This window comes from Ziziphus jujuba, chromosome 5 (assembly GCF_031755915.1).
Source record: "Ziziphus jujuba cultivar Dongzao chromosome 5, ASM3175591v1".
NCBI lineage: Eukaryota > Viridiplantae > Streptophyta > Magnoliopsida > Rosales > Rhamnaceae > Ziziphus > Ziziphus jujuba.
This window is the reverse complement of record NC_083383.1, coordinates 664,545-675,994: the sequence shown is the minus strand read 5'-3', so window position 1 is coordinate 675,994 and position 11,450 is coordinate 664,545. Positions and strand designations below refer to the sequence as shown.

General features: G+C 32.6%; 1 protein-coding gene across 2 annotated transcripts; it reads left to right on the top strand.

Moving 5' to 3' along the window:
• On the top strand, positions 1–6,052 carry LOC107416050 (uncharacterized). 2 transcript variants are annotated; one of them, XM_016024497.4, is made up of 8 exons: positions 1–264; positions 410–2,630; positions 2,725–2,883; positions 3,031–3,210; positions 3,449–3,643; positions 4,441–4,539; positions 4,668–5,255; positions 5,400–6,052. In XM_016024497.4, the coding sequence occupies exons 2-8, from the start codon at positions 486–488 to the stop codon at positions 5,766–5,768; spliced, it is 3,735 nt and encodes a 1,244-aa protein (XP_015879983.2). In that variant the 5' UTR covers positions 1–264; positions 410–485; the 3' UTR covers positions 5,769–6,052. The 2 variants fall into 2 exon arrangements, with proteins under 2 accessions (XP_015879983.2, XP_048331438.1); XM_048475481.2 differs by having other exon boundaries at positions 1–2,630.
• Positions 6,053–11,450: the final 5,398 nt, after the last annotated feature.

Sequence of the window (11,450 nt, the reverse complement as noted above, 5' to 3'; positions counted from 1 at the left end):
CACAAGTCGGGAGCAGAGGGGGGGTTATATATTGATTTGAAATGGAAGGTTAAAGTTTAAACAGAAGGAAGGAAGAGCCCCGGTGTGTGTGTGTTTCTCGTTGTTCCTTTTCCTAGACGGACTCTTTTACTCCTTTAGAAATTGGCATTCCCCAATCCCTAACAAAGTAATCCAACAAAGCCTCAAATTCTCTGCGATTAACGATGCCCTCCTCCAGTCGCTGATCTCGCTAGCTCTGGATCTATTCCTTCTTCCGGCATTCCGGTTTGATTTCTAGCTTCACCTACAAATATAAGCTACCGAGATTGAGATTTTTAACTCAAAATTTTTTTTTTTTTTTTTTTGGGTTTTCATATTTACAATTCGTTAAGTCTTCTGTTGATCTGGTAATTCGAATTTTATTACGCAGACAAAATTTATACTAGTGGACTTATAATTTGGATATAATATATAAATAAATATATTTGTTGGCGATCGCCGGCAAAATGACGGCGGAAGTAGATGTATATGAACCGGAGGGCATCAAGGGGTCAGTGGCTGAAGAAGAGCAATGTGGCTTGGATCTCGCCAAAGCCAAGGATGATGCCGACGGCTCCTACGTGTTCGTCAATGGTACCGATGCCAAGGATGATGATGTCGTGGAGGCCAATGAGAATGGGGACGCTCTTCTGTCGCATTTTGAAAACAAAGGTGATGTCGGTGGCGATTGCAACGGCGATGGCGGTCTTGTATTTGTAGCCGACAGAGGGACGTTCATCGATGCCCAACCTTCGCAGTCGGTGAAGGCTGTAGATGACGAGACTCCGGTACCACAGGTCTCAGATGCAAAGCCTGTGGTTGCTGAATGCGATTGCGAATCGCCACTGCACACCAATGGGAAGGTGGAGGTGGAAGATGGAGATGATATCCGTGATGATGATGATGATAATGATAATGATAATGATGATGAAGTAGTAGACAAGGTTCAGGAGGAGGAAAGTAAATCAAACTCAGCTAGAGATGCAGACGCAGATGAACATGAGGAATCCCATATCTCTGTCAATAACGAGAATTTTCCAAGCGTTACAGCTCAGGAGGAAAGCAAATCAAATTCAGATTCTGAAGTCTCTGTCAATGAGAATTCTCCGAGCGTTTTCACTCAGGAAGAAAGTGAATCAAATTACCTTGCTGATGCAAAGGAACATGAGGAATCAGAAATATCTGCTGGTGAGAATTTTCGAACTCTTGTTGCCCAGGATAAGCAACAAGCTGAATTTACCAGTCAAGTCGTGACTCTGGAAGGTTCAACCGCGCATTTTGGAGACTCAACCGAGCAGAATTCTACAAATGTTCTGTCTGTGGAAGCTAACAGCTCTGTCTCCGATGATAATGATATTGATGATACTATTAGGCAATCTACACTTTTAGGAATTGAAGTCAATGATAATAGTGGTCCTGTTGTAGCTGCTGCCGGTGCCAATGATGTGAGATCTGAACCTGAGACCTGCTATGCTACTGCTGAAGGTGAAAAACAAGTAACTAATGCTGCTGCTATTCGGGATGTGGATGTGGATGTGGATTTGGAAGCGGGGATTTCAAACAGTGGCACCGAATGCCCTCTGACTGAAGAACAACCGCATTCAGATACATTAGTTGTGGCCGCTTCCCTAACTGTTGACCTGAAATCAGCGTCTGAAATAGAGAGTACATATGCTTCAAACAGCGGCAGTTTGCCTGTTGATGACGGTGATCTCCATAACCCTGCTGGCCATAGTGAAAGTGCCGTAGGCAGCAACCTGGATTTTGTACAAGAATCTGAGGGCATTGGTGGGATTGATAGAGATGAAGCCCCAACGTCTTCCTCTGGGGATAATTTGGAAGGTCAAAATGTGGGACAGCATGTAGATACTCCACCGGCTTCCCTAGATATTGACTTGAAACCGGAGTCTGAAGTAGAGAATACATGCGCTCCTAACACCAGAAATATGCCAGGTGAAGATGGTATTTTATCGGAATCCAATGATCTGCATAGCCATGCTGTGGATAATGGAAGTGCAGCAGACAGGAACCTGGATTTTGTACATGTTGAAGGTGATGTTGAACCAACATGTAAAGAAGCTAAGAGCATTGATGGGATTCATAGAGTTGAAGCCTCAACATCTTCCCCTGAAGATAGCTTGGAAGATACTTCAGTCGATAATGACGGTGGCACACATTCTTCCCAAAGTGCTAACTCCAAACCAGAGTCTGAAGCAAAGAATACAAGTGCTTTAAACAGCACAAATATGTCAGATGACAATGGTGCTGTATCTGAATCCAGGGATCTGCAGAGCCCTGTTCTGGATAGTGGAAGCATAGTAGACAGTGACCTGGATCCTGAACATGTTGAACGTGATGTCAAACCAAATTGTCAAGAAGCTGAGAGCATTGATGGGATTCTTAGAGATGAGGCCTCAGCATCTTCCCCGGAAGATAATTTGGAAACACAAAATGCAGGAATCGAGGTGGTGAAAAAGCCATTCTACTTTTTGATCAGGATTCCTAGATCTGATGAGGAAAATTTAAGAGAGCGGATTAAACATGCTCAGTTAGAAGTTGAAGAGAAGACTAAAAGGAGGGATGCTATTCGTGGCAAAATCCAAATGAAAAGGGTGAGAATTCTCTGCAAATCGTTTTCACCATAGTTTTGGGTATATAAGATTATTCTCTTTTCTTATGTATTGTTGGGATGTTTTTTATGACTAGGCCACTTGTAAGGAGTTTGATGATGCGGTTCAATCTGCTTTAATGGAGGAAAGAGCTGCAAGAGATTCAGTTAAGTCTAAACGCCAAGAAGTGGATTCTGTTCAATTAATGATTAACAAAGTGAAAAATGCAATATCAGTTGAGGATATTGATGGCAGGGTAACCACTCACTTTCTTTTCTTTTTCTTCTTCTGTTTTATCTCTGGAGTGATAATTCCTAGATACGCCTGAAGTATGTTTGAATTTGAGAAAAATGCTCATGGGTGCATCTTTTTTTTTTCCCCCCAATTTGTTGATGTTGAATAGATACGTAATATGGAACACATGATTGAACATGAAACCCTGCCTTTGAGGGAAGAAAAGCAATTAATTCGTGAAATCAAGCAATTGAAGCAACTACGTGAACAGCTCTCTTTGAGCATTGGTAAGCAGGATGAAATTCAACAGGCTTTAGGCCGAAAAGACCAAATTGAAGAGCGCTTGAAGGTATAGTTATCTTATTTGAGCCCTTTTTCTTGTTACTTTTGAAACTCGTAGGTGAAATGCACGGGAGGAGTAAATAAAAATAAAAAGAGCATATTGAGATGTGTACATATATTTGCTTTTTGATTCGCTATATCAAAAGGTTTAGATGGGAGCAGCAATATTAGTTATCTTAGTTTGTCTGGTAGTGTAGATGAATGATGGCAAGTTCTACTAATCATCTTATATTTCATTATTACAGGTTTTAAGAAAGGAGATTGATCTATTGAGGGATAATCTTCTTAAAGCTGAGTTAGTCACTAGAGCTGCTAAGAAGAAATTCAATGATGAAAATGATGAGCTGAATGAATTACTATCTCACTTCAAAGCTGCTGATGGCATTCGACAAGAAGCATATGCACATATGCAGAGTTTGAAGAAACAGCAATATGAGAAGGTACATTTTTCTTGTAATTGGTATTTTTTTTCTCATTTTTTGTATTCGGGTTATGAGAAAGTTATTAAATACGCTGACTAATAGAATAGTTGGAAGACCCGTTCTTTTGTGAAAAAAAAAATATGGCTAAAAACAAGTTGAATTCATTTATGATTTGGCTGCCTAATTTTAGTAGGCTAAGGTTTTTACTGGATGAAAATGCTTTTTACTATTATAAGATAATCGCATTGGTTTTATTTCACATGAAGTTCTTTTGCATGAATATCATGTTGTATGTTTGATTTTGTCTCGATGTTGTTAGATGATCTTAACTTCGTCCATGTTATATGTCATTTGGAATCAAGATAAATTGCGAGTGGATGATATTCACATTAAATCTCATGGCTATGGGAAATATGGCTACCACTTTATTTTTCCTGTTTGGTGATTTAACAGAAATTTTTTTCCCCTCAATTGCATATGAAAGTTTTTCGAGATTATCAGTGATAAAAGTATTCAAGCTAACCAGTTCTTCTTCTTTCTTTTTTTTTTCTTTTTTTTTTTTCCTTTTCTTTTTTTTTAATTTTTTTTTGTGATTAGGAGGGATTTGTTTAGAGCATTTACAACTTTGATTTAGTGGTTATATACTTATATTTAATTTTTAAGTATAAATTATTTGCCAAAACAAAGTAATAACTATAATTGCTGTCTGAATAAATTTGGAGTTTTGCTACTGGAAATCTATGGTTACTTGAAAGATGAAATCACCTTTGTCAATTTGATATTTTGATTGACCTTCTTGTTCTTTGGATACACAGAATAAATATTTTTGGAGATACAAGGATGATGTAAAGGCGGCCAACAATTTAGCATCAACTGGAGATAGAGAGCAACTGCAATGTCTTTGTATTGATCAGGTGAACCTATTCAAGTCTCTTAATACTCTTTAGCTAATTTTTGGGTGGAAATCTGTCAATTTCCTTCTTCTTTTTTTCTTTTTATTTTTATTTTTTTATTGTTGGGCACTGACTAATCACCTATTTAGGTTGAGAAAGTAATGGAACTCTGGAACAGAAATGATGATTTCCGGAAAGAATACATAAGATGTAACACCAGGAGCACACTGAGGAGACTGGGGACCTTGGATGGCCGCTCACTTGGTCCTGATGAGGAGCCACCTGTGATACCTTATATTGTGCATGAGAGAGTAGCAAAAAATAACTCAGTGGCACCTATTTCAACTCAGGAACAAGAAAAACAAGTTGTGATTGTCGAGGCTGAAAAACCAGATAAGTCAGCGGCAAAGATTGAGGAGAGGGAGAACCAAAAAGCTAAAACTAAAAAACCTGCAAAACATGCTTCATTAGGAAATGGCCCACCAGCTATCTCTGGTTGGATTGAGATTGAAGAGGCAAGAGAAGAAGAAAAGAAACTGACAAAAGAGGAAGCGGAGTTGGCCAGGAAAGCAGAGGAATTAAGAAAGGAAGAAGAAGCTGCTAAGTTGAAGGAACAACGTAGGTTGGAGGAGAAGGCCAAAGCTAAAGAGGCACTCGAGAGGAAAAAACGGATTGCTGAGAAGGCCCAAGCAAGGGCAGCAATCAGGGCACAGAAGGAAGCTGAACAGAAACAGAAGGTGAATTTTAAGTTTCCAATTAGTTTGCATTTTGGATGTTTATGCATAGAACGATTGATATTTGTGCCTTTCCGTGTGTTTGTGGTGAGAATTTCGTTTGCATGAGTAATAATGATTTGTTGTGACATTATGGTGTTTACGCAGGAAAGGGAGAAGAGAGCAGTGAAGAAGGATAGAAAGAAGGCAAATGGAACAGAGGCTACAAATGGTATTAGCGAAGGAGACTCAGGTGTAGCTCCAAGCTTGGAAATTCCTAGTGGAAGTCCAAAGGAGTCTGAAGCCAAGGAGAAACCGACAGCGTTAAAGAGGCCTCAGAAAGCATCATCACATTCACAGTTGACAAAACTGCAAACAAGGGCAAAACCTATGCCTCTGCCTCTTCGAAACAGGAGCAAAAGAAGGATGCAGCCTTGGATGTGGACCCTTGTTGCGGTTGCGCTTTTCTTTGTCCTCTTTTTGATGGGTAACAGCAACCTCTCCTCTAAATCCTGCCTGCAATGGCTCGGTTTCTGATCATATCCCGTTCTAGGCAAATAATATAGAGTTTGGTGGGACATTCCCATGGAGATGAGATGAGATATATAATGTATACAATTTATATTTATATTATTATACATATATATAGGCGATTCTTTTGTGTGTCTTGGTCAGGATTGGTTCTTCCTCTAGTTGGCATTCTTTTGTCGTTAATTGTAAGGTATATCGGTTTCCTTTTATTTGTGAGAAAAACATATTTCTTCGGGTGTTGATTACATTAACTATTTTATAATAAGTAGAAATATTTTGGGGATTTTTCACCTACCAATGTGTATGTAGTTGAAGCGGACTAGACTACAGCAGGTTTATAACGTACAAATTGAAGGATTAGAGATTTAGAAGCAAATATTATGAATGTTACCCTCTGACATTAATATTCTCATGAAACACAAAATTATTTGATTTTGTGTCGAGAGAACGGACACAACGTCTTTAATATTTTGAAGTGTATGTATATATTTTACGTCTTTTAAATTTTGAAGAATATATATATATATATATTTTTGGTTAAACATATATGCATTGGCAGCACAAAAGAAGTTGCTTGGGAATGGCAGTGGTAAATAAGGCCGGCATTTCCTTTGGATGGCATTTTGGTACCAAGAATTCACGTGGTACACATGCAAACCCCCATTTCCTGAAAGGAAATACCATTTTTATCATCTTCCGTACATGGTGGGGACTCTGGAGCACATGGTTGTTTTGGGGTACCAATTGGGCCCCACGCACCACTACCCTCCTGCTTTGGAATGGAGGGTATCTTTGAGTGCCAAGTGCCGGATTATGAAAATGATTGGTCAACGGTTTCCACACCTTCAATTCCGCATCCATTCCCTTATTAAAAAATAGTTTTATGCCTTTAAATTTTAAATTGTAAACTTTTATTTGAAACTTAAATTGGGCTATATATAAGAAATATTATCAAATCTCGTTTTCTTCCTTTTTTTTTTTTTTAAACAACATTATCAATTATTTACGAAAAATGAAAACAACATTATCAAAACCATACCAACATAAATTGCATACAAAAAGTATATCCACACATTGTTTATCTCTCTATCCGATTAGATGAACCACATTCAAAAGTTAATTACCAAAAAAACAATTGCGTTTTTTTTTTTTTATGAAGGAATTGGATATTTGGATTTTATAAAAGTAACGATGATTTACCTTTCAAAAATTTAAGCTTTTCAAAACATGATTATTTAATTTAATATAAAATTATTTGTAAAAGAATTTAAAGTGATATAATATACTCTCTTAAATTTAAAATTTTGTGATAAAGGAGTAATAATATCACCAAAGAAGAAAATAAACAAGGAGGAAGATGGCGGGGATAGAAAAAGCTGATTGTATTTACCATTAAAACAAAAAAATAAAAAGCTGATTGCCCAACTTTTAACATCATTGGATGGGATGGGACTCATCCTACTACTCCTATTTACTATTATGGGGAGTACGTGGAATTGTACGGTCACTCCCCTTCGTTTCTATCCTTTAGATTTTTCTTTTTTTCTTTTTTAATTTTTTAACTTGAAAGCCAATTCAGAAGAATTGTTGCCAGAAGAAAACATAAAAAAGGGGGAAAAAGAAGAACTCCTCCTTCATCTCACTTCACAGTTCATACAGCATACAGCTGGCCCTCTGCTGGTCTTCGTGTTTCCAAACCAAATTGCCACGACTTTTTGCACAATATCGCGCCACGTACTTGAGAAAGTCCCCTTCATTTTTGGCCCTTGGATCGGATTTATCCACCCAAATTAATCCCCCCATTCATCAAATAATTTTGACGTCAAAACACCCATTAATTTTTGTGTGTAATATATAGATATATATTTAAAAAAAAAAAGAAAATAGAGAAGAGTTGGAGTACAGTTCATTTTCATTCGTACAATTGCATTGATTGATTTTATACCTAAAAGTCTAGAATTGAAAACTCCTTTTCTATTACCAAATTCTCCATCTCCTTTTCTATTACCAAATTCTCTATCTTCTTTTTTTTTCTTTTTTTTTTTTTCTGAGTATCATGGACCCATGAAAGTGGCAATCCCCCTCCCTCCCCACTTTTTCCGTCGTCTTTTCTAGGGCGGAAGTCTAGAGCTTTTCATTAATTGGAGAAACTTAATTGCCTGCACGATTCGTAATATCATAGCTGAATATGTGAGCGTTTCGAGTGAATTTATTTATTATTAAATTTTTTATCAGATTAAAAAAATATAATTATTTAAAAGAAATTTCTTTAATATATCCATTTAAATAGGTAAAAACAAATCATATTATTAAATAATCTTGTATTTTTGAAAGGTTTATTAACTATTTTAAAAAATAAAATTTTCTTTAAAAAGTTAAATCATTTTAACGAATAAAATAAATTAATTAATCAATTATTAATATCCACACTTAACTTTTGCATGCATTATTATTGGAGTGTAATTTTACAATTAACTGTATCTTTATATCATTTAAATTTAAATATTATCAATTTTTATACCATCTATATAACAATCGGCATGTATTATTAAAAAGAATATATGAGCATTTTCACTGATTTATAAATTTATATAATTTTTAGGTCATTATAAAAAAAAAAAAAAATAGTCGTTTAGAAATCTGATGAATTTGTTTAAAAACTCTATCAAGCGAATTAGAAAAATAAGCATTACAACATTTTCAATTACTCTATGAATTGTTGTTTATCTTATTTAGAGCATTGAAAAACTTCCCAATTAGATGGCATAGAAGTTTATTTGAATGACAATTGCCAAAAGTTATTCTCCAATGTTTTATCTAAACTTCAACAAATAAATATTGTGTCAATTATTTTCATTTTATTTGATAGAGATTGAATTAGATTTTTTTTTTTTTTTTTGGGTTAAGCTGTTATTAAGTATTTGCCAAGTAGACATTTAAAGTAGTCCAAACAAAATTATAAACTGTGAAAATAAACATTCCATATAAATAATATTATTAAAATTTTAAATAAACTACTCTTTCATAATAATACTTATAATAAATATTAAGTTAATATATTATCTAAACATTGTCAAACAATGACAGAGCCACTTTCGGCCTTCGAGGCCATTGGCCCATGAAGCTTTTTGTTTTTCATTTTTAATTACATATAGTATTGTTAAAAAAAAATATAAAATAAAATTATCTATAAATAGGTATTTGGCCCTCTAATTAGAGTATTTGTTTATCTTAAAAAGGTACTGTCTTATATAAAAATGGTATTCTTCATCTCATATTCATTATTATTTTATGTAAACATTTATTATTCTAATATTAGTATTTATTATAGTTTTTATGTTTCATTTGCATTTGTCTGATTTCTAGTTTATTTATTTAATTTTTATATTATCATAATACGTTTCTAATTGAAATATTCTTCAAACTGGCTAACTAAATACATCCTCTAACATTGTTAATCGTAATTTTACAATAAAGGATAACTTAGAACATATAGGATGTCCAAATGTTCATCTAAACAATACTGTACAAAATAATCATAAAGTTCAACCAATAATTTTTTAATATTATTAAAACTTAAATAATTAATTACAAAGCATGCTAGTAAATATCATTTTTATAGCCCAAATAATAAATGGTTAAAAGTCATAATAATTTGAGTCTACTTTCAGTATGTCATCGTGAATTACTTTTTTGGCTTTGCCCGGTTCTGAAAGTAAATATTTATTCTTATATATATTTTTAAGATATTTTAAATTTTATTTTTAATAGTAAAATTAGTCTAAATCAGTTTTGTACACGTTATTATTATTGATTAACAAATGTTCAATTGATCTCTACGTCATCTAAATTTTAACAATGTTAGATTATACGCCACTTGTCATACATTGAGAAATTATTTTCACTATTAGACATGCTGTCACAATGATAGTGTATATTATTATTATTATTATTATATTAGCTTGATAAAGTTCTTATATAAATCCATTTGAGAGTTTTCTAATGTGGTTAAAATATTTTAGCAATTAGTGATCGTTTACTTCCAAAAGATTGATGGTGTGTCTTACCAAAATATTAAAAATACTCTTTATCAATGATAAGACAATTATTTTGAAGAATATAATTTATTTTAAAGAAAATAAATAAACAAACATATTAGGATTAGAAAAACTATTCAAAATTGATTTTTATATTAAGAAAATCCCTAATCGATTCGTGGATGGCTAAATTGTCTTTTACCACAACCAAGTAAAATAATTTTTATCAACAATATAATTTCTGTTTAAAAAGCAAAAAATGGATACTCAAAATCATCAATTCTTTTTTTTTTTAATAAAAAAATTTTTGTTTTTATTATTTTTTATTCTAAAATTTTAAAAGTAAATATTTTAACGGTAAGCAAATAAAATTTCATTTAACATATAAATTCTCTTAATAATCACTTATAAATTACATTTTTCATATCCAAATGTATATTTAAATAAACTATTATAAATTGATTTTTAGATTGAGTGCTTATCAAGTACATATTTATTTCATACAAAATTTAATCTCTTTCAATTCCTATATTACATAGATAGCCCTTTCAAGTTCTATGTTATATTTTATAAAGAAAAATAACAAAAAAAGAAAAAGAAAAAATTCTATGTTATGTATAACATAATCTACATTTTCACTAAAGATGTCATTAGCTTTTAAAGTAAAATTTATATTTCCCTTGCTCCTTGTTGGTTGAAGAGCTTGGAGCTTCTAGGGTACATTTGTTAATTAAAATTGTCGTAAATAAACAGTAAAAATAATTATGTTTTTAATAAATATTTATACTAGAAGTATGAATAATATTAACTTCAAATTTTTTAGTGTAAAAAGGAGCAGAGAAAAAGAAAAATTAGTTAGTCAACTAGAGATTTATCTTATTTTCATTAAAAAATGGTAGGGGCTGGCGCTGAAGAGGTCATTGCGGGAGCACGACGATTGCTTCAGCAGAAGCGTGGACCACTTTTTCCGAGCGTTGGAACTGAAAGGCGTAGGTTTCTAGTGGGGGCATTATTGGCTTTTCAATCGAAGCAGATAAAACGTGGAAGTGCTTGAAATTGAAAACATTCCGAACAAATGTATATGGTGTATTATTGTATGATAAAGTGATAATACCACAAAGGTTAGAATATTCATCAAATTAATTTATTAAATGATATGTATTAAAACTTTGTTAATAGATATATTTATATAATTTAAATATAAATAAATAAATAAATAAATTTAAAAATAAATTAATTACATATTATCACATTCATTACTATATTATATTAACATATAATTTTTAGATTATTTAATCAATAAATTTTGTTATAACTCTAACATTATTATATGATAAACAACTAATAAGTCTCTTTTATACTGATTTAATTAAATCAAAATTACTTATGAGAAAAATATTTAATCATGGAATGAATGATAATTAATATTTAAATTTAAATTTAAAAAATGATAACTTAACATTTGTTATTTTTATGAAATAAAAGATTTTTTAATAAGAAATTTATTTTTATTGTAACAATGTTAAAATTATTAAAATATTAAAATATCAAATGATATATAACAATTTTTAGTATTTTTGATAAAAAAATCTGATAAAAATTACTATTTATTATTATTAATGGTAGTTATATAATTTGAACATCTACATTG